The 27,354-nt window shown below is 38.6% G+C and overlaps 11 protein-coding genes across 11 annotated transcripts; 6 read left to right on the forward strand and 5 right to left on the reverse strand. All coding sequences in view use genetic code 12, as the record gives it.

The window, feature by feature from the left end:
* Positions 1 to 48: 48 nt before the first annotated feature.
* Positions 49 to 1,365, forward strand: SPAPADRAFT_63736 (dihydrofolate synthase; the record flags this gene model as incomplete). The annotated part of the gene is made up of 1 exon (XM_007377824.1): positions 49 to 1,365. A coding segment is annotated over one exon (1,087 nt), but the record flags the coding sequence as incomplete, so codon positions are not given.
* A 26-nt stretch (positions 1,366 to 1,391) lies between these two features.
* Positions 1,392 to 3,104, forward strand: SPAPADRAFT_144487 (uncharacterized protein; the record flags this gene model as incomplete). Its single annotated transcript, XM_007377825.1, has 3 exons — positions 1,392 to 1,713; positions 1,852 to 2,715; positions 2,794 to 3,104. The coding sequence occupies 3 exons, from the start codon at positions 1,392 to 1,394 to the stop codon at positions 3,102 to 3,104; spliced, it is 1,497 nt and encodes a 498-aa protein (XP_007377887.1).
* Positions 1,902 to 4,371, reverse strand: ASC1 (40S ribosomal protein RACK1; the record flags this gene model as incomplete). Its single annotated transcript, XM_007377826.1, has 2 exons — positions 1,902 to 3,613; positions 3,821 to 4,371. 2 exons carry the CDS (start codon positions 4,346 to 4,348, stop codon positions 3,188 to 3,190), a joined length of 954 nt encoding a protein of 317 aa, XP_007377888.1.
* Positions 4,372 to 5,559: 1,188 nt separating this feature from the next.
* Positions 5,560 to 7,056, forward strand: SPAPADRAFT_68946 (F-box protein; the record flags this gene model as incomplete). Its single annotated transcript, XM_007377827.1, has 1 exon — positions 5,560 to 7,056. One exon carries the CDS (start codon positions 5,663 to 5,665, stop codon positions 6,899 to 6,901), a length of 1,239 nt encoding a protein of 412 aa, XP_007377889.1.
* A 203-nt stretch (positions 7,057 to 7,259) lies between these two features.
* SPAPADRAFT_158592 (uncharacterized protein) lies at positions 7,260 to 10,423 on the forward strand (the record flags this gene model as incomplete). The annotated part of the gene is made up of 1 exon (XM_007377828.1): positions 7,260 to 10,423. The coding sequence occupies one exon, from the start codon at positions 7,948 to 7,950 to the stop codon at positions 9,472 to 9,474; it is 1,527 nt and encodes a 508-aa protein (XP_007377890.1).
* Positions 9,471 to 10,394, reverse strand: GCN3 (translation initiation factor eIF2B subunit alpha; the record flags this gene model as incomplete). Its single annotated transcript, XM_007377829.1, has 1 exon — positions 9,471 to 10,394. The coding sequence occupies one exon, from the start codon at positions 10,392 to 10,394 to the stop codon at positions 9,471 to 9,473; it is 924 nt and encodes a 307-aa protein (XP_007377891.1).
* Positions 10,424 to 10,581: 158 nt separating the features above from the next.
* SPAPADRAFT_63739 (DNA-directed RNA polymerase III subunit) lies at positions 10,582 to 11,523 on the forward strand (the record flags this gene model as incomplete). Its single annotated transcript, XM_007377830.1, has 1 exon — positions 10,582 to 11,523. The coding sequence occupies one exon, from the start codon at positions 10,593 to 10,595 to the stop codon at positions 11,478 to 11,480; it is 888 nt and encodes a 295-aa protein (XP_007377892.1).
* A 149-nt stretch (positions 11,524 to 11,672) lies between these two features.
* Positions 11,673 to 13,877, forward strand: DBP7 (putative ATP-dependent RNA helicase; the record flags this gene model as incomplete). Its single annotated transcript, XM_007377831.1, has 1 exon — positions 11,673 to 13,877. The coding sequence occupies one exon, from the start codon at positions 11,673 to 11,675 to the stop codon at positions 13,875 to 13,877; it is 2,205 nt and encodes a 734-aa protein (XP_007377893.1).
* SPAPADRAFT_144541 (5'-(N(7)-methyl 5'-triphosphoguanosine)-(mRNA) diphosphatase) lies at positions 13,867 to 14,766 on the reverse strand (the record flags this gene model as incomplete). Its single annotated transcript, XM_007377832.1, has 1 exon — positions 13,867 to 14,766. The coding sequence occupies one exon, from the start codon at positions 14,764 to 14,766 to the stop codon at positions 13,867 to 13,869; it is 900 nt and encodes a 299-aa protein (XP_007377894.1).
* A 92-nt stretch (positions 14,767 to 14,858) lies between these two features.
* On the reverse strand, positions 14,859 to 16,019 carry SPAPADRAFT_52957 (ERMES complex subunit; the record flags this gene model as incomplete). The annotated part of the gene is made up of 1 exon (XM_007377833.1): positions 14,859 to 16,019. One exon carries the CDS (start codon positions 16,017 to 16,019, stop codon positions 14,859 to 14,861), a length of 1,161 nt encoding a protein of 386 aa, XP_007377895.1.
* A 131-nt stretch (positions 16,020 to 16,150) lies between these two features.
* On the reverse strand, positions 16,151 to 26,253 carry SPAPADRAFT_68952 (uncharacterized protein; the record flags this gene model as incomplete). The annotated part of the gene is made up of 2 exons (XM_007377834.1): positions 16,151 to 23,270; positions 23,391 to 26,253. 2 exons carry the CDS (start codon positions 26,026 to 26,028, stop codon positions 16,432 to 16,434), a joined length of 9,477 nt encoding a protein of 3,158 aa, XP_007377896.1.
* Positions 26,254 to 27,354: the final 1,101 nt, after the last annotated feature.

Here is a 27,354-nt window from a genome sequence, read left to right on the forward strand (position 1 = left end):
GTCAATAGTAGAAAGATATATTCATCTTGAAATAAAAAAGTGGGTACACACAACCATGCCAATTGATCTTGGACTCACTCGAGTAACAAAACTTCTTGCTCACTTAGCCAACCCTCACCTATCCTACAAGTCAATCCATATAGCAGGAACCAACGGGAAAGGCTCGGTATTGGCATACATCTCATCCATACTTACAACAGCACAAATACGTAATGGGAAATTCACCTCGCCTCATTTAATAGAATATCATGACTGTATCACTATAAATAATCAAGTGTACCCTAAATCCAAATTCGAACAGGTTCAACAATTAGTGGGAATGACTAATGAACAACATAAACTCAATTGCACGGAGTTTGAATTGTTAACGGCAACAGCATTCAAGATCTTTGAGATTGAAAATGTGGATATTGCCTTGATTGAGGTTGGTGTTGGTGGGCTCACAGATGCTACAAATGTATTGGAGCCATATAATGGAAAGACTGGTGTTATTGCCTGTGGTATTACCAAGATTGGGTTAGACCATCAAGGATTGCTAGGTGGAACATTGCATGAAATCGCCAAGGTGAAAAGTGGAATTATGAAACCGGGAATTAAGTGTTTTGTCGATGGTCTGAATGAACCTTCTGTGCTTGATGAGATCAGAGCAACTGCTAAAGAAGTTGCAAATGAAGTGGAAATAGTACAGCCAGAATTAGAGCTCATCCAATATAGCCCCCTTCATGGCCAATACCAAGCCAACAATCTAGCCATATCTTTGGGAATAATCAAAACAGTGAGTCATTACTACCCTCAATCCATTTCACAGGAGATTATTATTCAAGGAATCAAAAGTACGAAATGGCCCGGTCGATTACAACTGGTGGTCCATCCCACCATTGGTGAGATCTTGGTTGATGGTGCTCATAATGAAAGTGCGGCTATTGAACTAGGAAAATATATAAACCGTGAGTATGATCCGTCTAAGAAAGGAATCATCTATGTTATAGGTATAACCAAAGGTAAATCGGCCAGTGACTTGCTTAAACATGTTGTTAGATCTATAGACACTGTGGTCTTTACTACCTTCACTCAACCGGAAAATATGCCTTGGGTTAAATCTACCCCAGTAGAGGAACTTACAGAGATAACCCAAAAATTAACTAAGGATATATATGGTGTCGATGGTGTAGAACAGGCTATTAATCACATCCAATCTGAATTCCGAGCTAAAGGCGATGATAGGAAATTAGTTGTGTGTGGAAGTTTGTACTTGGTAGCGGATGTGCTTCGTATAGCTTCAAAATTGGGTGTTCCTGTATATAGTTAGAAGTTTTTTAGTCTGGCATAATTTTCGAATTACAATATATTCCACCAACACGCGTTACCTAATTGACTTCATCACCAACGCAATGGCACTTTCCGAGTTTGAGAGAAAACGTCAGGAGAATATCCAGAGGAATAAACAACTACTTGAACAATTGGAGCTAGATACAATCTCAGCATCGCTTCCTACAAGAACTCCTACGCCTCCAACTAAAAAACGAAAGACTGCCACCAGTCATAAACCCGTCAAGAAAGAAGTAGTTGAACCCACGCGTAGATCACGTCGTATTGCCGGGATACAAACTGAATTGGAAAATCCTGAGGAGTATGCTAGAATTCAAGAGGAACAGGAAGAGAAAGAGAGACAGAAGAAGGAGATTGAAAAGTTGAAGCGGACAAAGTTATTTGGTGATTTCAAGTTGATTGATTTGATTACTGATAAACTGGGTGATTTGGTGTATGAAGATAAAGTTATCAAACCCAAAACCAATGGAAAAATTAAGAAGGAAGAAGAAGAAGAAGACGGAGTTATTGTGAAGTCGGAAGTTGAAGATAATGGACAATCGGAACGTGTTCTTCATCTCATTCAATCTCTCGGTGATAAGTTCTCGGCTGGAGATTTCTATGAATTCATTAGGTCGAACGAATCGGATAAATCGCTTGAAGAAAAACGGAAAAAGTTTGACAAATTGCACATCTATAAGAAACATGACCCGTTGGATATCAAGATGTCTCATGGAAGAATCACCGCAATGCATTTCCATCCAGCTACCAAGGACAGGCTAATTCTTGGTGGTGATACCTTTGGTAATGTTGGTATTTGGTGTGTTGATGACACCAATCCCATACCTGCAATAACCATCCTTCATCCTCATGGAAGAAACATTTCCAAGATTCTCACTCCTGCCCATTCTCCTTCCAAGATATACTCCGCTTCCTATGATGGAAGTGTGCGAGAATTGGATTTACACAAACTTTCAACTAATGAAGTTGCCTACTTGAATGATCCATATGAAAAAGCCGACTATCCCTTGGGAGTTTCCGATATAAATCATTGCATAGACGATCCCCACATTTTATACATGACTACCCTTGAAGGACATTTCTACAAACATGACACCCGTACACCATTCAAATCAACCAGCAAGAAGGGATTGTTACGTCTTCACGACAAGAAAATCGGAGGTTTTGCCATAAACCCCAATGCCTCCTACCAAATCGCTACTGCTTCCCTCGATAGAACTTTACGAATTTGGGATTTAAGAAACATTGGCAAATCAACTTGGTCGGAATTTGATCAACAGAATTCCCCTCATGCTTATGGAAGTTATGGAAGTAGATTGAGTGTCTCTTGTGTTGATTGGAACAGCGATAATCATTTGGTGTGCAATGGTTACGACGATAATATTTGTCTTTTTGATTACAATGGGAACAAGAACCTACCTGTGATTACTGAATGGAAAGACGATTTCACTCCTTCATACAAAGTGAAAAAAGATGAAGAAGAGGCTGCTATACCTGAAAATCTCACACCATTCACCAAGATTAGGCACAATTGTCAAACTGGTCGTTGGGTATCTATTCTTAAATCCAGATGGCAACCTACTCCAGCTGATGGAATTCAAAAATTCGTGATTGCCAATATGAACCGAGGTTTAGACATTTACGACCAACAAGGGCAAATGTTGGCTAGATTGAATGAAAGTGTCGGAGCAGTTCCCGCTGTGTCAACCTTCCATCCAAGTCAAAATTGGGTTGTTGGAGGCAGTGCCAGTGGTAAAGTTTATTTGTTTGAATAAGTTGTAGTTTTTACTGTATTATATGTATTTGATCCACCATTAAAATATATAAGAAAAGAAAATTGTTTAAATTAATTATACATTTAAGCAGATGGGGTCATAACTTGCCAGACTCTGATAACGTTATCAGTGTAACCAGCGAACAAGTTTTGACCGTCAGCAGACCAAGCTAAGGAGATAGCTTCTGGGTCCTTGGCGTTGGCACCAATGGCGAATTCTGGCTTCAATTCATCCAATAATTCACGTTCTTGCAACTTGAAGATCTTGATACCAGTGTTGGTGGCAGCAGCTAACCAGTATCTGTTTGGAGAGAAAGCTAAAGCGTGAACTTCAGCCTTGGCGTCCAAGGTGTAAAGGGTTCTGTTTGAGTTCAAGTCCCACAAGTTGATGGAACCGTCCTTACCAGCGGAAGCACATAATGATCCATCTGGGGATAAGGTGATACAGGAAATGTAACCGGTGTGACCAATGAAGTCAGCGTTGACAGAGTAGTCAGTTAAGTCCCAGGACTAGAATCGATTGTTAGTAAATTGGTTCAAACTTCAAAAGGTTAAAACTTCTTGTTCCCTTTTTTTTATAATAATAATTCATCAGAGATCTTGGTGATAAAAATATGTCTCATTCAAAAGCTGGTGAGCCTTTGTCTGAAGTAGCAAATATAGTTGTTCATCACTTTAGGAACAATAAGTCGTGTGAAAGAAAAAATTGTAACATACCTTAACAGTCTTATCCCAAGAAGCAGAGATAACAGTGGAAGAGTTGTCAGCTGGAGAAATTCTAACAGCGGAAACCCAGTCCTTGTGACCGGTTAAAGTGGCCATACATTCACCAATGGTGTTCCAAACCTTAACGGTCTTATCTCTGGAAGCAGAAACAATTTGTCTCAAGTTCTTGGAGATAGAGACGGATAAGACATCACCAGTGTGACCAACGAATCTTTCGGTGGTTTCACCAGTTTCCAAGTCCCATAATCTCAAGGTTCTGTCCCAAGAAGCAGACAAAGCGTAAGCACCGTCAGCAGAAATGGTAACATCTTGGACAATGTGGGAGTGACCCTTGAAAGACTTCTTTGGGACACCGTATTGGTTGTCTTCACCACCAGTCAACTTCCATCTGATTAAAGTCTTGTCTCTAGAACCAGACAATAATAAGTCTGGGTGAGCAGCGGTGGTGGCAAGGGAAGTAACCCAACCGTTGTGACCTTCTAAGGTACCTCTTAAAACTAAAACTTCTTGATCAGCCATTGTATCTAATTGCAATTGTACTTGAAGAGAAAGGGATAAAAGAAGGAGAGAAACATAAATCAAACTTTTTTGAAAAATTTTTTGGTGGTCGCTGCAAAAAAAAAAAATGGTCACGTGAGACCACGTTGAAAAAAATTCTCATCGCAGTTTTTGTGTGTGTTAGTGATGAGAGTTACGCTGCAATTGTGCTCGGAATTACTCACTTCAAAGTGACTGCTTTTTTAACCGAATTGTATGCAGGATTGTGGTTGCAAAAATAGTGTAGCTCATATTCCAAAGTACACTACGGCCAATATATTTGAGTTCAATTAGATCAATTCAATCATTGAAAAGAGCTGGAACTAGTAGAGTTTATCTGTATAGAAATGTTTTTTTGAAATTTTTTATCTTCAGATATTTTTGTTTGCAATTTGGTCCTTTTTCGGAATAAAACTTAAAAATTATAAAAACTGATGAGTTTTAGAGAGAAGAATTTATTATTATTTTAATGAATCGCGTTTTCGTTAAGTTGTACTGATGTCTTCTCTTATTGCTTTGATTGTTTGCCTTTGACTCAAGACAAGATGCTTTGGTTCAACACTTATAATTGATAATTCTTCAAATTCTCAATCTCAAACATTATTTTTATTTTGACAGGCAAAGTTATTTTGAAACTACTATACTTGTGTCTGAAAATACTTTTGAATTTTTTTGTGTTTGCATATCATAGCAGAATTTAGTGATTATTATGATTACCGTTCACTCATCGAAATTATAAAGTGCAATAAAAATGCATTAACTCAGTTATCTGCAACATACATGTATTGAATGGAAATAACCACATCATATTGGTTAAAGGAAAGTAAAACCGTGACTGGCAACATGGTACAAAGTTTACAATAAAAAACTAGGTCTATTGAGGGATGTACGGTCCTAAGATACCTTTATTTAAACATGCAAGTTAATGGTTGCAAAATGTTACAAATCATATACAAAGTACATTTCTGTGTTTAATTGATTGCAATTGGAACGTTTAATTCAAGCACTATTTGCAATAAATGGCAGTGATTTCCAAAATGTAAACAATTCTATATATAACCCGTTTTTTCTCTCAATTACTCCACCAAAGTGCATAGAGCAAAATTCTTTTTGCCAATTTGTACCCCACGCGCTTTTCTTGGCCATTTTGTAACTGAAATTCTTCAATTCGCTTAACTCGTAAAACTCAAACAGAGAGACAAACTAATTTGGTTTATTCTGCTATAAACTTACAGCTCGTCCTTTACAGATAAAATAGCCACTGTCATTTACTTTTACAATAGAGTAGAGAGTACAATGAGGGGTGCAAAGGGTGACTTGGTATCCACCGAGAGTTTCGCGTTATTAAGCTTACCTGATGAGGTCACGACTCAAATCATTGCTGTCCTTAGCCAGATCGATATCCTTCTGCTAATACAAGTAAATAAACATTTATATAGCTTGGGACTACCAAAGTTATACCATTCCATCTATCTCAATAATTCCACCAGTTGTACTCCATTAGCAATTTCGAGTGAGATCAATTATCCATTTCATATAAAGTATACCATCATCAATTGGATCACGTTTTTTATTCGACAAATGGAGAACAATCCAAATAAAAACTTGGTCAAGGAAATAGTAACCAATTGCATAGAGCCAGATGACTTTAAAACCATACAGGAAATGTTTCCAAAGGTGAATATAACCATTGAATATGATAGTGAATTATATAGGTTCAGGAGCCTTGATTTGCTGATGGTTAACGGTCTAGAGCTTACCTACGAGAATGCTTTGTTTTTTGACGAAAATATAAGGGGCAAGAATTATTATTCCATTAAAGAAGTGGGTATTAACGAAGAATCCGATCATGATTTATTTGGGATAATCCCTGTATTAAAAGGATTGGAATCGATGCATATCACCTCGGTATCAGATAGAACATTTACTTCGCTCAAAGATGCAGGTGTATCCAAGTTGGCAATCAAAAGGTTATTTTTACAAAATTTCATAACTCCAAATAATCCAGGAGACTTATTCCGCGACTTAGATGAGTATTTCAACCTTGAGCTGCTTGAAACCTTTGGTTTTGATTCGAAATACGATTCTTTATTCCAGGACTTACAATTGACTATTCCTCGATTGCTGAATCTAAAACATTTATTCCTTCATGGTAACAGAAAATGTTGCTTTGATGCTAGTATGATTTTACCCCGAGATAGTTTGGAATTCTTATGTTTGCATGATAGTAAAGAAAATGGTGAATTCTTTGATTATGATTCGCTTATGACAATTATAAGTCGCCAAGAAAGCACATTGACTAGTTTGTGTTTACAATGCAATATTTATCATTATATGGGATACGAATGGGTAGATCGGGTTTATAATTATTTGCATGAAGTTACAGAGATTGACAACAGGCGGAATATCCATTTAATCAACCAGATTCTAGCCAAGGGAACGAGATTTCCTAAATTGGACACCATTATTATAAATGAGAAATACTATTTCATTAAAAGAAATGGACCAGGCGATATAAAGATTAATACTATTTAAAAGTAAATTTTACCATCTTCATTGTTATAGTTGGTTATTGTTTTCTATTTATTGACAGAGGATACGTAATGGGGGGATTGATCATAGATAAAAAGATCATTTGGAATTAGAGAGAATGTTGTTTGTATTATAGTTTTAATAAAGGTAAATATTTTGCACACAATATAATATCCAATCAAGTTGGGTAGCTATAAACTAGATAGATAATCTCAGTAAGAAATTTTAACCCCAAAGCAGAAGTAACTTACACTTTGCCCTTAGTCTGTTTGTTTGATGCATATGGTGGTGGGTATTCAAATTTATCTATAAAATTCTGAGTGGACAAAAAAAAACATGCTCCAACATCTACCTGAATCTTGAAACCAATCTGCAATTGAAATTTTGTATAGACATTCATCGGCCAGTAATGCATGATTGATTAGACAATCTGGCAGATTTTGGAGATTGGAATGTACTTGGAAGTACGTACTAAATGAAAATTGAAAACAAAGAATTCTTTAAATTAGGCAGTAGTGGTACATTTTCGATTTAAACTTAGTTGGAAAGTAGACCTCTTGGATTGTTTACTAATATGTATTTTTCCATTATTCCTTAATTGCGATAACACAACTGTTTAACTATGTAAATAACACTTTTGATACATGGGACAAATTTGTGTATATAAAGAAAAAGCAAACGTGCATAACATAGATATTGCAATGAACAACTACAATAAATGTTATATATATGGAAGAGGCTTCAAAACCCTGGAATGCCAAAATATCTCCCAAATTTATACCTATAACTATCTATGACAGAATATACAATATCATACTTTTGACTCCACCAATTCAACCTGTGCAACACAAGGCGTGAACTGTATTTCCTTTCGAATGGTGAGATTTTGCAAGGTCAAAGATATTAGTCCACTTTTCTCTTTGCTTCGTAAAAGGATCTAGTAGTTGAGATCCAAAGATATGTAATTATCAGGGAGTTTCTCCTGCTATGTGGTTCCAGTTTCTGATAGAGAAATTGGCAGCCAACAATGGAGGGTCTTAGCTCACGTGATGATAGATTTCCCCCGACTTGAATATTTGATTCAAACTAAAACACCAAATGCCCTGGTCCATTTACACAAAACTCCTTCCACAGATATGATTAATAGGAAAATAACAATTCTAAGTGGGGGCACAGCAACCAATGAGCTCGTCTCCTTATTCAAAAACCTTTGTCCTAATGATATAAGCTATATCCTCCCCATTCTGGATAATGGAGGTTCCACATCTGAAATCATTCGGATAATAGGAGGACCAGCAATTGGAGATATTCGATCACGACTTACTCGATTGATTCCACCACATCAAGAACCATTACGTCGATTACTAGGTTTCAGACTTAGTTCTGAACCGAAAATAGCCAAGATTCAATGGAATGAAATTGTGGATGGGTCACATGAGTTATGGATTGATATTAATCCAGCCACACGAGAGATATTCCGGGCATTCTTTATCCACCTTCATGTTGAGTTATTGAAACGGTCAAAATTACATTCTAGCAAGAAGCAATTTCGGTACGAATTAGCTAATGTAGGGAATTTGTTTCTTACTGGAGCCAGATTGTTTATTGGATCATTGGATTCGGCCATTGAATTGTTTTGCAAATTGGCTGACATTGATAGAGAAGTTCAAGTGATGCCATGCATTAATACAAATTTCACCTATCATATAAGTGCATTATTGGAGAATGGGTTGATTATTACTGGTCAATCACAAATTTCCCATCCGTCAGAGACTCATGTTCATCCTCATAAAAAGGAAGACAATTATCCACCACCTATTGATCATACGAGACCCTCTACACCATCCGAAAATGCTTTGATGACTAGCTATTTTGGCACTCCCCTGTTGGGTAATGTTAAACGAGAAATCCCCATCAATGAAGTGGCAACAGCTAATCAGTACATTTGTACTTCAGAAGAAGAGGAGGAAGACCAAGAAGATGAAGAGTCAGGGAATGTTCCACAATATACTCATCCTGAATTGAAAAAGTCCCAATTGCATTTCAACAAGTCGGAAAATATTCAACCATTGTTGTCTCCTATCAAGAGGATCTTTTATATTAGTCCTTATGGCGAAGAAATCCGACCAACTGCTGATTCCAAGGTTGTCTCAACAATTACCAACAGTGACACCGTGATCTACTCAATAGGCTCATTGATGACTAGCATTGTACCTATCATCATCTTGAAAGGAATTGGAAAAGCCATAGCTACTGAATTGCCAGGAAAACATAAGAAAAGGATACTTTTATTGAATGGATGTTTAGATCGAGAAACATATGGGATGTCTGCAGTTGATTTCATCAAGGTTATAATTCAACTGGCATTATATTCTCAAGGTTCTACATCGAATTATCAACAAGTGGAATGGAATAAATATATTACACATTTAGTATATATGAAAGAAGGGCAGATCCATGTTGATGCCAAGTATTTGCAAGATAAGGGTATAAATTGTGTTGAAGTTCAAAGAATCCCCGACACCAATTATTTTCATCTTGATGAATTACAACTGGTATTAAATCGAATTATTTAGTCGTACCAGATCTTGATCAATTCTTCACTGACTGCGGATGGGGTTAATACACCCAAATCAGTAATTAATGCAGTGATGTAAGAACTTGGAGTGAAATCAACAAAGTGTGATTTCAAATCGTTGGTGGTTTCTTCTTGTTCGTTGGCTTTGGCAATTAAATGGTTCATTTTGTTTGGTAAATCATCAGGAGCCAATGGGAACAATCTGACGAATTTATGTGATTCGGTGACAACATAGAATGGCTTGTTATTCACCTTGGCCAAACATCCAATTTGGTAGGAACCAATATGATTTATTATACCACCACTTTCGGCAACCCCTTCAGCACCAACTAAGATCTTGTCTACTTTATGAATAACATACCCAACTGCATTATCGACAATCACATCAACAGGTATATCGGCCTGTCTCAACTTTTCTGCCATGTAGTACCCACTTCCAGTAGGTCTTGATTCAGTAACCAACACCTTGAATCTGATTAGTTTTTCCTTCTTAGCCTTGACTAATAAGTTATAGACAACTCTCGAGTAACTGTGGACTAACACAGTATCGTCATCTTTAATAAAACTAACCCCGAATTCCGCCAGTTTCTCACGAGATTCCTTAGCTCTTAATACAAACAATTGTCCATTTTCTACTAGATTCTGGGAGAAACTTTCCCAGTCCGAGTATATATTGGTGTTACGCAACACGAATCGCATAAACAAGTCACACCCAGCTGAAAGGGAGATGTTGTTTGGGATGGACGATTTCAATTTATCGATATTGGATTGGATTAAACTGATGAGCTCAGAAGATGTAGATGGTTGTTTGATGCTTAACATGGAAACCAACGACTCGATAGCCGCAATCGGCATGGTCATGTCCTTATCTTCTTCTAGGAACTTCAAATATGTCTGTGTTATATCGAATTCGGTCATATTTATCTGCTATGAATCAGCAACAAAGTGGTTGACTTCCATGAGTAATAATTTTCTTCACTATGACAAAACAGGTCGTCAATTCCGGGAAGACATGCCACGTGACTGATCACACCCTCGTAATTCATCACAAACATTTTCTAAAAAAACTTACTAGTGAAGTATCTCATTACAAATAGGTAACCCAGTACAGAAAAGATGACACCGGGTAATGAGTTGTTTGTAGAGGAAGACGAAGAAATGAAGTCTGACTCCGAAGAACCAAGATTGGTCATAAAGGAAGAACCGCAAGATGGACTCCCAGCAGTGCCAGAACAGCCCGAGGAAGAAGACGAAGAACCAGTGCATGTGGAAGCAGAAGAAGAGGACGATGAAGAAGAGGATGATGATCCAATTATAGAATCGATTCCATTATACATCAATACCATGCCCTCGCGATTTAAAAACTCATTACACATATTACAATACCCTGGTCGTGCCAAGGCTCGTCGTTTGGACCAGGGCCATTTCCATGCATCTATAAAGCCACAGCTGAAATATCTTGAAGTTAAAGTCCCCTTGGACACTTCCAAGTTCTTTGATGGGACCAAAGTCGAGGACTGGGGTGAAGAAATTGGCGAGCAGACCTTGAGCGGTGTTCTTGATCCCCTGGAAGGTGGATACTATATCGCGAAAGTCGAGACCGACAGTGAAGGTAACAGAAAGGCTGTGCTTGTTCCTATAGACAGTACTGCCCAATTACGAACAAGTTTCCAATACATCGACGCCATTGATAATTCTGCCCATCAACAAAAGAAGCAAGAACAAGCCGAGATCCATAAGACTACAAGTGTACAAATCTTACAATCCGCAGCAAAACATACTGGGACTCAAGCAAACATGGATGGGTTCATGCATTCCTTAGGTGACTCGCTTAAGCATGTTAAACGATTTGATGAAGAAAGTTGGAGTCTTTTAAGTTGGAAGAATGATGAAGATGAAATCACCAATAAGATCAAAAAAGAGTTGATTAATGGGGCTGATTCCATTGAATTGACTACTGAAACTAAATTTGATGATTATATTCAAAAGTTAATCAATGAATAGAATACTTAACCTGTATATTAATAACATATCTTAAGACATATTATGAATAGTAACTTAGTCTCCGAGACTTTTTCTTTATATTAGGCATCGTGCGGCTCAACCTGATATCAATTCGAAAAACGCAAAAAAAATTACTAGAGAGAGAGAGAAATTACTATATCTTCTTGACAAACGGACTACTATATACACATAATGAGTGAAGACGACGGGCTTTTGTTAAACTTTGCTAGTGCAGACACTCCAAGTGTTAGTTCCAAGAAAACAGCCAAGGTTTCTGGTGGGAACTGGAAAGAAAGAAGAAAACTTCAATTAAGACTTACAGGACGTGGAGCCAATAAGAAAAATGACGCCAGTGGGGTAAACAAAATCACAGTCGATTCTTCTAGAATGGAACGTGTTAAGCAGGCAAATAAAGAAGCAGGCAAGGACCGTGGCAGTGATAGTGGATCCTCTAGAAAGCGAGTCAAGTTTGCCGAATCGAAAGGTGAATCTGGAGGAAAGGATAATTCGTACGTTTCCTCGTTATTCACGTCCAACGCAGAAACAACTACATTGAAACCAACAACTTCTTCCAAAACATACGATGCGTCGAATGCACCACTTCTGGATTCAACCACATTCCCCGGATTAGGAATCAATGAAAAATTATCAACCCACTTGACTGATCATTTACGATTCAAGCACCCCACCAAGATTCAAAGAATGGTTATACCGACATTACTCGCTCAGGACAACGATGTCTTTGTCAAAGCACAAACTGGGTCCGGTAAGACATTAGCATTTTTGTTGCCATTATTTCATAGACTCATGTCCGAGGATATCACCAGAGAATCGGGGTTGTTTGCCGTCATTTTAACTCCAACTCGTGAATTAGCCACGCAAATTTACGGTGTCTTGGAAACTTTAACTAGATGTCACCATAGGATTGTTCCCGGGATTGTCATTGGTGGTGAAAAGAAGAAGTCTGAAAAGGCAAGATTGAGAAAGGGGGTCAATATTCTTGTTGCTACTCCTGGTAGATTGGCTGATCATTTAGAGAATACCAAGACCTTGGATGTAAGTCAGTTGAGATACTTGATCTTGGATGAAGGTGACAAGTTGGTGGAACTAGGGTTTGAAGAAACAATCACACTGATTACCAATAAGATTTCACAAAATTCAAGAATTCATGAAACTTTAACCAAATGGAAAGGCTTGCCTTCCAAGAGAATCAATGTGTTGTGTTCGGCAACCATGCAGAATAACGTAGAGAAATTAGGTTCGATAATTTTACAAAATCCAACCATGATCCAAGTTGAGAAACAACATATTGGAACTGTTGAGTTTGAAGAGAGTGAAGTTGGCAACACTGCTCCTGATCAATTGATTCAAAATATCGTGGTTGTTCCACCAAAATTACGATTGGTCACTTTGAATGCTATGTTATCGAAATATATCAGATCTTCCGAAGCTTCACGTACAATTGTCTTCTTCTCCTGTTCTGACTCTGTAAACTTTCATTTTGAAGTGTTTACCAGAAACGGCAAGAACCCGAACAAGAAACAAGCAGCCGAAGATATCGAAGAGGAGGAAGAAGAAGAAGCAAATATTCTCACCGCACCTGGCTTATCATCTTCTACCACAGTGTATAAACTTCATGGATCCCTTTCTCAAAAGATACGTACTTCAACATTGAACCATTTTATCAAGGACACTACACCACATCAAATATTATTCTGTACTGATGTGGCATCGAGAGGGTTAGATCTTCCCAACATTGCCAATGTCATCGAATACGATCCTCCATTCACCATCGACGATCATTTACATCGTATTGGTAGATCAGCAAGATTGGGTAACAAAGGTAATGCCACTTTGTTCTTGATGCCGGGTATAGAAGAAGCTTATGTTGATGGGAAGTTGCGTGTGGTTCATCCTAACGAAGGAAGTTTGCGTATTTTAAACTATGAACAAATTCTTGAGGATGGGTTCGCCGAAGTGCAAGAGGAAGGTACTGCTGCTGCTGCTGCTCCAGCCAAGAAGAATGACCCAAAGAGAAAAACTGGGAAATGGGATATTCACGCAACAACTTGGCATTTGGACATTGAAAGGTGGTTATTGGAAGATACTGGTGCTCATGACAGAGCAGGGCATGCATTTACATCCCACATTAGAGCCTATGCTACTCATTTAAGTTCCGAACGTGATTATTTCAATGTTAAATTATTGCATTTGGGACATTTGGCCAAGAGTTTTGGTTTAAGAGAAACTCCAAAGAAGTTGGGTAAATCTATTAACCACGAGTCTGTATCTACTGGTACTACTAAACGTAGAAAGAAGGATGAAGACCCAAGAAAGAAAATGTTACGTATGGCAAGATTGGCCGTTAACTCAGCAAGTAGTGAATTCAATTATTAGACACTGTATATCCTTCTATTTTCCAAAGCCCATGGTTTTCACCGAGTAAATAGCCAATAGTTTTCTTTTTATAATAATCACCATCTAATTTTAAATTATCAATAACGTCATCTAAAAGAATAGCCTTTCCGACCGCAATACCATCACCTAATCCAGGATGGGCAACATTGACAATATGTATATGGAAATGGTAATATGAAGGTTGATAATGAATAAATATTCTCAACTGGTTTTTGCCTATATTGTACTTCTCCACTGTAATTTGCTTTACTTTTTCTTGCAAGCTTTCCAAAAATTCAATATGATTTTCATTTAAATCACGAACTGACGAAATATCCAATCGATTAACAATACAGCACAAGTATAAAGTTTGTAAATTTATAGTATCCCACTTCATATCTGGCAACAAGACAAATCCATTAGAAGGATCTTTGTCATGATACACAAAGGTTTCACTTTCTTTACCTTCGAACAAGATATTGTAGACCCACTTTATACGATCGCCTTTCATACTTTTAATATAAGGCACGACATATTTCTCATACATTGCAGGAGTCTCGCGGATGTAATGGTATGTTTGCTCATCATACTTATGGATATGGGTCTCTGTAGCAGGATAAATCAAATTGATCTTGGCACCAGGCAATTCAGGAAGTTGTTGTAAGAGGGAACCAATTGACCAGTAGTAAATGTCATTGTTGTTAATTAAAGATATGTCTTGAATTAACTCGTTAACTTTGTGGTTTTCGAATTGGAAATGTGACTTTTCGAGGGTGATTATAGCATGCTCATTGTCAATTGAACCTAGCAATGATATTGTTTTTGTTTGGGAATCCGATTTAAGGATCCTTACAAATTGGAATTTGCCAATGAGTTCGCTAATGGACATGGTGTGCAAGCAATTGTGGTAAATCGTGAAATTGTGGGATGAGGTTTAATGGTTATTTCAATTGTGAAAAATTGAGCACAAGCACACGACCTCTAATTATCACTTCCCTCTTCATCCAGGTCTTCTTGGTCATTCAAATCAAAGCAAATCCAGCTAGGCCAGGCCATCTCCTCTCGAAGTATATTCCTCAACTTTTCTACAAGAAATTTTTCAACTTTCCCAACATTTCTCAATACATTTTGTTCAACTTCTCCAATTTCACTCTCAATTTTCACTTTTTTAATAATATCAATTCGTTCCTTGTTTGAGTTTGGGGTTGATTCATTGTAATAATCGACAAAATTGGCACCTGAATTCAGTCTATTTGATTCTGTTCTTTGTAAATTTCCAAGATTATTCGTGAAATAATCCATAGGATTAATATCAGTAATATCACACAAAAAAGTCCAGAATACACTCTTTTTGAGATATGCTAATGCACAAATGGAATGGATAACCAAATCGGTAACATGTAGCTTAATAGGTAATGTAATGAAATTTGGTGCAGGATAATTGACTAACAAGTTAACTAGTAAATTTATGTGAACGTCCCCCTTATAATTAATTTCCACAATTAGTTGTAAATCATTGTTTCCCTTATTGGGTGACTTTCTTCTATGGTATATCCTTGGGGCCCTAAGATTCGGGTTTAGGATAGTTGTAGGTGTGTCTGACCCTGTTGCTGGTTGAGTTCCTAACCCAATTATATTGTTATAACTATGATATGCATCATGGGTTCTGAGTGGAGGTAATGGTCTCAGAGGGGGCGAGGGGCTAGGGTTGAATGGTGTGGCTCTCAATGGAGTCGACGGAGATACATCAAGGGGCCTGTTAATGTTGAGAAGACTCACATCTTCGGTGATGGACTGAAATAGAGCATCGTCATCTTCTTCGTCGTTTTCTTCATCGTAGTCTTCCTCATCCTCGTCCTGTTTAGACGCAGTTTGATCTTCTTCTTCTTCTTCTGGGTGGGTTTCCAATTTTTCAGCTTTAACCTCAGGACATTCTTCTTCATAAAACTCCTCAAATGGATCACAAATATGTCGAATGGTGATCTCCGGCGGGATGGTACCCAAATTAAATTCCGCCACTTTTAAATCAGATATGAATGACGGCAATTGAATTTTTTGGAATTGCTCATCTAAAAACTCTTGAATCACCTCATTGAGAGAGTTATCTTCTGTGAGTTTATCCCAATTAATATCAAATGACATAGTTAGGGTGTGGTTGACTTCTGGTGGTGATCTATTGGCAACTCCAGTTTATGTTTGGTACTGCACAAAAAAGTGTGCTAACAAACAAAAAAAAGAGTCGTGCCATTGTGTGCAAACAACATTACACTATTGTCATCACTATAGTGAATAGTCAACTCATAGACCAAAAGTTTATAACTAGTGATTGGGACAACTACTTGGTAAGATAATGATGAGAAACGAAAAATGTGTGTAATTATCATTTCTTGTCAGATTACCCTCTTATGCTGCCAATACAGAACCTAGAGATATAGGTCTGCTATATTAGCACTACTACCTAGTTATTAAATAAAACAACGTAAAAATTCATAAATATTAAAATATAAAGAACAGACCATATAAATATAAATAAAATCTCAAACAATAAAGTCAACTAAAATGTGAAAACAATCACATTAAATACACCAGCCAAAACAACAATCAATTTAGATACACCAGAAGACAGTTCTCGGCCCGAATCAGCAGAAATAAGTTCTGGTGGTACCGTTCCACCAATTCTACTATCTTCTCCTCTAGATGTATCTTGACCACTACCTCTTCCAGTTGCAGCTTCTCCTGTTCTTTCGCTTCTAAGTGTCTGGGAAGTAGCCCAACCATTGCCGCTTCCTTCAAGAGCACTACTTCTCCCAACCATAGTTCCAGACCCTGGTGTGACTGAGATTCCTCTTGTATTTCCTCTTTCGCTTCCATTCCTCAATGCCGAAGATGTGCCTATTCCAGAACCTTGACGGCTTGTAGGTTTAGTACTACCCTGATCTACTGGACGATATTCAAGCACAGTATCCGGTGCGCCTGCTTTCCCAGCTCGTGTACTATACGAAACAGTCTTGCCATTGTATGTTCTCGTATCTGTCACTTGATTCGGAACTTGAACAACCACGGTTTTTGCTGAGTCAACCTTGGAATTAAATGGTAAAGTAGAGGTTCTTCTAGTTTGGCCAGAATATTTCGAAGTTTGAGTAATGGTTCTGGGCTGACGTGCTCCAGCGCCTCCACCAGGAGATCCAACAGCACCACCAGCACCACCGGCAGACTGAGGAACATATTCAATAACTCTAGCAGTTGAACCGGGATTTGCACTCTGAGTACTATAACTAGTGACCTTTCCACTATATGTGCTCCTTGTAGTAACAGTAGGCACCGGAACTTGCACAATAACAGTCTTGGAATTGTCAACTCCGGATCTAAATGGCACGGTAGATATTATAGTAGTCTTACTATTATAACTTCTGGTTACGAAATTTGTGCCAGGTAATCCAGGTCCTGGTCTAGTGTAGTATTCAGTAACTATCACAGTCTTTTCAACACCTGATGTGACAGTCTTGAACAAATTACTTTGTCCATTATATGTACTTCTTTCGGTAACTGTAGGAATTGGAGTCTCTACTATAACAGACATAGTTCCATCAATTTTGGAATTAAATGGTAATGTAATTGTACGAGCAGTTAAACCTGTCCACATTCTAGTGGAAGTGACTGTGACAAGTTTTCGGGGCACACTTTCCCCAGTTGGAGGTGCCAGTCCAGGGATATACTCAATAACAGTAGCTGTTTGACCAGGATTAGCAGTAATGGTAGAATACGAAGTTACATTTCCATCATATTTACTGGTTACACTAACAGTAGGGATTGGTACTTCCACGAATACAGTAATAGTTTCATCCATATCAGGATTAAATGGCTGGGTAATAGTCTGAGTAATCATACCTGTCCAAGTTCTTGTTCTAGAAATAGTAACATGATGTAATCCTCCTTTATCATCAGTCAGGATAACACCAGTAGGTGGTGCACCAGGGTGGTATTCAATCACAGTAGCGGTCTCTCCTGGTTTTGCAGAGATAGTGGTATATGAAGTTGATATCCTTTCATAAACAGTTGTAATTGTCAAAGTAGGAATTGGAATTTCCACAATTATAGTAATAGTTTTATGAATATCAGGATCAAAAGGTAACGTAATTTCTTGAGTAAACAGCCCAGTCCAAGTTCTTGTTTCAGTTGTGGTGGCAAGACTAACACCGGTGTTTTCAGAACTTAGAGTTAATCCTTCAGGACTTGGATGGAGCTCAATAAAAGTGGAATTTTGTCCAGATTTAGCACTTTCCGTAGTATATGACGTACCAATTCCATCATTTGTAGTTGTTCTGGTCTCAGTTGGAGTTGGTACTTCAACAATAACACTTATAGTTTTATCAATGTCAGGATCAAATGGTAAGGTAGTAAGTTGAGTAAATGTTCCAGTCCAGGTCCTAGTCACAGTTACAATGTCAATGATTCGTCCAACAGACTCTTCACCATCTGGAATAAATTCAATAACAGTGGCTGTTAGTCCGGGCTCTGCAAGAACTGTAGTGTATGATGTAACAGATCCATCATATGTAGTAGTCACGGTCACGGTTGGAATTGGAACTTCAATAATTACACTTACTGTTTCATCCACCTCCGGGTTATAAGGTAATGTTGTCAGATGAGTATATATCCCAGTCCATGTTCTTGTTTCAGTAACAGTATCAAAGGAATGCACACCGGGCTTTTCAGGAATTGTGGCTGTTTCAGCTTTTATGGTTTCAGCAGGTATACTTGATTCAAAGACACTTCCATTTTCAGGAACAAACTCAACTATCGTGGCAGTTTGTCCTAATTCAGCGACAATTGTAGTATATGATGTAGTTAAACCTTCATACGTGCTCGTTATTGTGACAGTTGGAATAGGAACTACAACAATTACTGTGATAGTCTCATCCACTTCTAGATTAAATGGTAATGTGGTGGTTTCAGTGTAAAGTCCCGTCCATGTATGGGTTTCAGTAATCGTCCCAAGCACATGTATACCAGTTTCAGGAACACCAGTTTCAGGAACATCAGTATCAGGAGTGACACCAGTTTCAGGAACACCAGTTTCAGGAACAACAGTTTCAGGAACACCACTTTCAGGAATACCAGTTTCAGGAACATCAGTTTCAGGAACACCACTTTCAGGAATACCACTTTCAGGAACACCACTTTCAGGAACACCACTTTCAAGAACAACACCACTTTCAAGAGAAATACCCATCTCAACGATTCCAGGAACGAATTCAATTACTGTAACTGTTTCACCAGGTTCGGCAGTCATGGTAGAATAAGTAACAAATGACTTGTCATATGTACTTGTGATGGTTACTGTAGGCATTGGAACTTCAACGAGGATGGTCATTATGGTATCTACTTCAAAATCAAATGGTAGGGTTGTCAGCTGGGTAAATGAACCGGTCCATGTTCGTGTCTCAGTCACAACATTGAGAGATCTTCCAAATGGCTCGCCAGGTTCGATAGGTTCACTTGTCTCAACATTTTCAAAACTTGTAATAGGTTCACCAGATTCAATATTTATACCGCTCTCGATATATTCACCAGTGACAATTGGTTCCCCACTTTCAAGAACAGGAACATATTCAATCACAGTAGCTGTCTCTCCTGGTTCAACTGTAACGGTACTGTACGAATTTGTGGAACCATCATAAGTAGTGGTCATTGTTACTGTAGGGATAGGAACTTCTTCAATAACAGTAATATTGTCGTCTATATCTGGATCATATGGTAAAGTAGTGATCTGAGTGAAAGCACCAGTCCAAGTTTTTGTTTCAGTTATAGTAACAAGAGAGCGTATTCCAACTTCACCAGTTTTTATAGGTTCCTCGGTTGCCATTTCAGGAGCAAACTCAATCACAGTAGCGGTTTCACCTGGTTCAACTATAATTGTAGTATATGAAGTAGTAAACCCATCATAAGTGGAAGTGACAGTGACAGTTGGAATAGGAACTTCCTCAATAACGGTAACAGTTTCATCAATTTCGGGATCATAGGATATTGTTCTAAGTTTTGTAAATTCTCCAGTCCATGTGTGTGTTTCTGTAACAGTATCAATTGAACCTATCTTGGCTTCACTAGCTGTTAAAGGTGTCCAAAGTTCCTCTGTTTTATTAGGGTTTTGTGTTTCAAGAATAATTTCGCCTTCGTCATCAGGAACATATTCTATAACAGTGGCAGTCTCTCCGGGTTCTACAGTAACTGTAGTATATGAAGTAGTATCTCCATCGTATGTAGTGGTAATTGTAATAGTGGGAATTGGAATTTCCACAATAATGGTCATTGTTTGATCAATTTGGGGATCAAAGGGTAATGTTATCAGTTGAGTGAAATCACCAGTCCAAGTTCTTGTTGTAGTTAAAGTATCTAGGAATCCACCAGACGGAGTTAAAATAGGTTCTTCAATTTCAGCTGGCTCTTCAGTTTCACCTACTGGGATGTATTCAATAACAGTAGCTGTATCTCCTGGTTCAGCAAGAATTGTGGTATAAGAAGTAATAGATTCGGCATATGTAGTGGTCACAGTTACTGTTGGAATTGGAACTTCAACAATGACTGTGATAGTCCCATCTACTTCTGGAATAAATGACAAAGTATACAGCTGAGTAAACACACCAGTCCATGTTCTGGTTTCGGTTACCGTGTCTACTGCGTATGATCCAGTTTCCCCTTCTGTTTCAGTCACCGGTAAAACTTCAGATTGGTCTACGATTTCAGTATCTAATGGTACTTCTGTTGCTGTTAGTACTTGTGGTTCAACTACTTCGTCTGTGTTATATGGTTGTAGTGTTTCCGAGAATATTTCGGTATTTGAAAGCATTTGAGGTTCTGGGATGGCTTCTGTAAATATTACCTCCTTAGTTTCCAAGGTTTCTTCAATCTCCAATACTTGCTCGGTTGCAACTGGTTGGACAATTTGGGTTTCTTGAAGCACATATGCCGATCCTTCCATAGTTCTAAATTGTTCTTCTGACTCAGGTACTGATTCAGTTTCAAATGGCTGTTCCCATCCTGGTGAAATTTCAACCTCACCAGTCTTTTCATCAGGATGAAACTCGATCACAGTAGCAGTATCACCTGGATCAGCGGTAAATGTAGTATATGAAATAGTAGACCCTTCATAAGTACTGGTAATTGTCACAGTAGGAATAGGAATTTCAACAATTACAGTTATTGTCTCTGCAATCTCAGGATCAAATGATAAAGTGTATATCTGTGTAAATTCACCGGTCCACGTTTTTGTCTCAGTAACTGTGTCAACCCCAAGAGCTCCACTCTCTGCAGCTTGTTCAGTCACGAATGATACGTGAGTTTGGGCTGGGATTTCGTTGTCAAAAGATAAGTCTGTGGATGGTGGTGGTTGGTTTTTAGTATATTCTTCTGAATAATCTGGTTGTTCCATTTCCAGGGCTATTACAGACTCCGAAAGTACTTGGATTCTTGGAAGCATTTCTGTTGAAGTTATTGCTTTACTTTCAGGAGATTCTTCGGTTTCAAATGGCTTTTCAGTTGGCAAATTTTGGAGTATTGTTGTGGGAAGTACTTCCTCGGTTCCACTTTGTTCTTCAGTTTCAATGAGATGTTCAGTTTCAAGAGACCCTTCAGTATCTAGTAGCTGTTCAGATATAATAGACTGTTCAGTTTGTGTTTCTTGTAGTTCTTGTATGGTAACTTCTTCCTTGTTTCCAGAGAATTCGTGAGATGAAGTTGGATTTTCAGCTTCAAGTTGCAGTTCCCATCCTGATAATATTTCCGCTTTGCCAGTATATACACTAGGATGATACTCAATAATAGTAGCTGTTTCTCCAGGTTCTGCTGTTACGGTAGTATACGAGATGGTACTTCCATCATACGCCGTAGTCAGCGTCACAGTCGGAATAGGAACTTCAACAACGACGGAAACAGTTCCATCAATCTCAGAATCATAAGGTAATGTTGTCGTCTGAGTGAAGCTTCCTGTCCATGTTCTTGTTTCAGTAGCAGTGTCAGGAGAATGACCTCTGGGTTGTCCAGTTTCATCAACAGGATGGAACTCAATCACAGTAGCAGTTTCGCCAGGTTCTACTGTCACAGTAGTGTACGAAACAGTGGAACCATCATAAGTTGTACTCAGGGTGACAGTAGGAATAGGAACTAGTTCAACAACAGTAACTGTTTTGTCAACCTCAGGATCGTATGGGAACGTAGTCAATTCAGTGTCAGTGCCAGTCCATGTACTTGTATTAGTCACGGTATTAAGTTCACCTGGTTCAGGTTTTTCCTCGGGAACTAATTCGATAACCGTGGCAGTTTCACCGGGACCAACAGTAACAGTAGTATACGAAGTACCAGTACCGCCGTAAGTAGTGGTAACGGTAACGGTAGGAATAGGAACTTCTACAATGACAGTAACTGTTTCGTCAACTTCACGATCGTATGGCAACATGATCGTCTGAGTGCTAGTACCAGTCCATGTTCTAGTTCTAGTCACAGTATGAAGTAAACCTGGTATTTGCTCTTCTTCGGGAATAAATTCAATAATCGTGGCAGTCCCTCCAGGTTCAGCGGTAACCGTAGTGTACGAAATCGTGGAGCCATCATAGGTCGTACTCAGAGTCACTGTGGGAATAGGAATTTCCACAAGGATAGAAACAGTCTCGTCAATTTCAGGATCATAGGGTAATGTAGTAGTCTGGGTGAAACTACCTGTCCATGTTCTTGTTGCAGTTACAGTCATGGCTGTTAATCCTGGTTCTCCAGTACCAACAGGTCTACCAGTGTCAACACCAGGATGGTACTCAATAACAGTAGCCGTTTCACCTGGTTCAACTGTCACAGTAGTGTACGAAATGGTAGATCCATCGTAAATAGTACTCAGTGTCACAGTAGGAATTGGAACTTCTACAACTATAGTTACAGTTTCATCAATTTCAGGGTCATATGGTAAGGTTGTCGTCTGAGTGAAGCTTCCTGTCCATGTTCTTGTTGCAGTAGCAGTATCAAGAGAAGGAACTCCAGGTTCTCCAGTTTCAGCAGGTCCACCAGTCTCGCCAGGCTCTCCACTTTCACTACCAGGATGGTATTCAACAACAGTAGCAGTTTCACCAGGCTCGACAGTCACAGTGGTATAAGAAGTAACCGTACCATCGTAAGTACTTGTTACTGTCACAGTGGGGATAGGCACTAGCTCAATAACAGTAATAGTCTCATTAATCTCAGGATCATATGGCAACGTGGTTGTTTGAATATCAGTGCCGGTCCACGTACTAGTTTCAGTCACATAGTCAAGAGAACCCGGTTGAGGCTTCTCTTCAGGAACAAGTTCAATAATCGTAGCAGTTTCACCGGGTCCAGCAGTCACAGTGGTGTAAGAAATAATAGTACCATCTTAAGTACTAGTAACCGTAACAGTAGGAATGGGAATCAACTCAACAACAGTGACCGTTTCGTCGACTTCAGGGTCATATGGCAAGGTGGTAAACTGAGTGTCAGCACCAGTCCACGTACTAGTTTCAGTCACATAGTCAAGTGTACGACGTGCAGGTTTTTCTTCAGGAACAAGCTCAATAACCGTAGCAGTCTTACCAGGTTCAGCAGTGATGGTTGTGTACGAGGTAACAGTACCATCGTAAGTACTTGTTACTGTCACAGTAGGAATGGGAATCAACTCAACAACAGTGACCGTTTCGTCGACTTCAGGGTCATATGACAAGGTGGTAAACTGAGTGTCAGTGCCGGTCCACGTACTAGTTTCAGTCACATAGTCAAGAGAACCCGGTTGAGGCTTCTCTTCAGGAACAAGTTCAATAATCGTAGCAGTTTCTCCAAGCTCCGCCGTAACCGTTGTGTAAGAAGTAATAGTGCCATCATAGGTGCTAGTAACAGTAATAGTGGGAATGGGAATTAGTTCCACAACAGTAGCCGTTTTGTCGACTTCAGGGTCGTAAGGTAAGGTAGTAAACTGAGTGTCGGCGCCAGTCCACGTACTAGTTTCAGTCACATAGTCAAGGGAACCTGGTTGGGGCTTCTCTTCAGGAACAAGTTCAATAATCGTAGCAGTTTCTCCAAGCTCCGCCGTAACCGTTGTGTAAGAAGTAATAGTACCATCATAAGTACTGGTAACAGTGACAGTGGGAATAGGGACTTCTACAATTACAATAACCGTCTCGTCAACTTCACGATCGTATGGCAACACGATCGTCTGAGTGCTAGTACCAGTCCATGTTCTAGTTCTAGTCACAGTATGAAGTAAACCTGGTATTTGCTCTTCTTCGGGAATAAATTCAATAATCGTGGCAGTCCTTCCAGGTTCAGCGGTAACCGTAGTATAGGATGTCGTGGAGCCGAGATACATAGTGGTCAGGGTGACAGTGGGAATAGGAACTAATTCGACTACTGTGACAGTTTCATCAACCTCAGGATCGAATGGTAACGTGGTTGTCTGAGTATCAGTACCAGTCCACGTACTAGTTTCAGTTACGGTAGTGGCAGTAAGACCAGGAACAAATTCAATAACCGTGGCAGTCTCACCAGGACCAGCAGTCACAGTGGTATAAGAAGTAACAGTATCGTCGTAAGTACTTGTTACTGTCACAGTAGGAATGGGAACTAGCTCAACAACAGTAACCGTCTCGTCAACCTCAGGATCATATGGTAATGTGGTTGTTTGAATATCAGTACCAGTCCATGTTCTGGTCTCGATGACGGTTTCAGGTGGGTGATACTCAATTACGGTGGCTGTTCCACCAGGCTCAGCTGTTATAGTGGTATACGAAGTAGTTTCACCGCCATATTTTTCAGTCAATGTAAAAGTAGGAATAGGAACATCCACAATCACAGTGATGGTTTCAACAGTTTCGGGGTCATACAGCAACGTAGCTACCAGGGTAAAAGAACCAGTCCATGTTCTGGTTTCAGTTACCATAATTGCAGGTTGGTATTCAATAACAGTCGCAGTAGATCCAGGTGGCATTGTCTTTGTCGAATACGAAGTTGTTTTCCCTTCATATGTTTTTGTTACAGTAACAGTGGGTATTGGAACTTCGACAACAATGGTCATTGTTCTGCCAGCATCGGGATTATATGGCAATGTAGTTAATCTAGTAGCCAGACCTGTATAGGTTTGCGTCTTTACGATAATTTCTCTCCCATCTGCCAAAGGATTACTATTTTCATAGTTGAACCAGTTGGCCAGAAGTTTTCTTTTTGTTTGTTTCTCCTCGCCTTTACATTGGTAATAATCAATATAATGCACCACTAGACTCGCTCCTAGAGGTAATCTCGCAGGGATAGAAATAAATGGCCGGTACCCCGCGGGAACACTTCCGTAGTCAAATTTGAATAAATGCTCATCACAAGTTGAACTAATTGCAACTGGTTCAATAGTTGTAGGGTAATACCAAGGATTTAATTTATTACTCATTCCTGATTCCTGCATGGAGCAATCAAATTTACCATTGGGGGTCTGAAGCTCAATGCCCAAGGTTCCAGATTCGTAGCCATTTGGACAATTCTTTCCCATAAAGAATTGAAACAGTACATCTAATAATGGAGATATACGGCCCTGACGTACTATATTGTTGGGATCATCAGGCCCATATCCTCCTTGAAAATTTACTTCAGTAGAAAGAATACGATTGCCATCGGTGAAGGAAACGGTGTTTTGTCCATCCTTAAACATATTAGCACACTTCATTGCGGTATCCAGTCCAGCCCAGCCAACATTAAATGACATTGGGATTGTAATAGATCCATAAGCCAAAGTCAGATCTTTTACTTCATCCAGCAAAGTACATTGCAATTCAGAAAATGGTACAATAACATCTCCTGGACTAAGTACACATGTAGCAAATGTGGTAGTAGAGTCCTTATCTGGATTAGTTGTATTCAAATATATATGGGTTTCAGGGGTAATAAACTTAAAAACACATGGCATAGATAAGATGAATGTATCTCCAGTTTTCATAGTAGATCCATCAATCTCCCAACTCACTTTTGCATTCCAAGTAGGGTATGAGGGGGCAGAAACTTGGTAATTTCCAGCATTATCCCAAGTCAAAGAATCAAATGAAGTGAATACTCCACTGAGTTGACGGGCCAAAACACTGGTAAATACAAATATAAATAATAGTAATGGCGAAATCATTTTTGTACTGATTATTTAATAATTTTAGTTCATACGTTGGAGGTTAAATTCTCTTTCTTTTATACCATTTAGGGAGTCTTAGGTATCATATCCAGAACATCTTTCATGTTGTTAATATTTTGACTGGGGCTGCTTTGCAGCCAAACAGTAAAAAAAAAAAAGAAAAAATAGGTAACAACCATATTTGACTATAAATCTACATAACCAAACATTGTCCTTTCCCCCCCATAAATCTCCTTACTGGTAAATTTGAAAGGAATACTTTGAAGTGAAACCTATTTATTGGTATTTTAGGATATTAATTTTCAAAATAGTCTATATTTTTAATGAATTCTATTTCTTGCAACTATTCAATTAGCCCCCACCTCTCCACTATAAATGCAATTAAATACCGATGCTAGGCATTCACTTCGGTTTTGAGGGTTAACAGCTCAATTCAGAGATTTATCACACCATTGTTACGGTTTGATCCTTTTCATGAGAATTATCACCTTATCTTTGGCTAGAGCTGTTGAATTTCAAGGGGTAGTTCCGTGATTATTTAGCTATATGGGTTATGATACAATTAATTGTTCCTAATACATGGCCTGTGTCAATGTCAAACGCTCTTTTTCCAAAAACTACTAGATGATTTACTTCTTACCAAGCTTTGTTCTTACTATAGTTAAACCAGGTATAATTAACGCAACTAGCCTATATAAAGCAAACAATGCATTGCTAAAGCATTTAGAAAAAACAAATTGTCGGTGTTTATCTTAGAAGATTAACTAACTTTAATTCTGGGCAGATTATCTTTGAGGTGAGCCCTGGGTGGTTCTTCGTTTAAGATAGAGAAATAGTCTTGGATGCTGCTGTTGCAGAATATATTCAAAAGTAATTTGAGCAAACCTTCTCCTCCTCCTCCTCCTCCTCCTCCCCTCCCTCTCACCCACAATAACTACAATTAGGGGTAGTCATGTGAAATTATTATAAGTGAGCTCATTCAGGAGGAGAACATTTATTGTGCATTTTATTTCTTTAATTTGTGTTTTTGTAATTGCAAAGAAAGTCTTAATCCCAAAAACATTTTTCAGTACTGATATTTATGGTCTATAATAATGAACAAAAAAAAATAACTATGGTGTTTACAACGAACACAGATCATTTTTACAACTTTTAGGATTCTAATTAGACAGTCCAATCTGGTTATTGAGTTCTCCTATTGAATTTCTAGTCTGTTTGTTTTTAGTCTGGATGTTTATTGTTGAACTGCTTTGCTAAGCAAACTAGATGTTTTTGTTTGCTATAAATTGCCGGTGTAGTTTCTAACTTAGGTTTGTGTCACTT

The sequence above is a fragment of the Spathaspora passalidarum genome (genome assembly GCF_000223485.1).
Source record: "Spathaspora passalidarum NRRL Y-27907 unplaced genomic scaffold SPAPAscaffold_8, whole genome shotgun sequence".
Classification (NCBI taxonomy): domain Eukaryota; kingdom Fungi; phylum Ascomycota; class Pichiomycetes; order Serinales; family Debaryomycetaceae; genus Spathaspora; species Spathaspora passalidarum.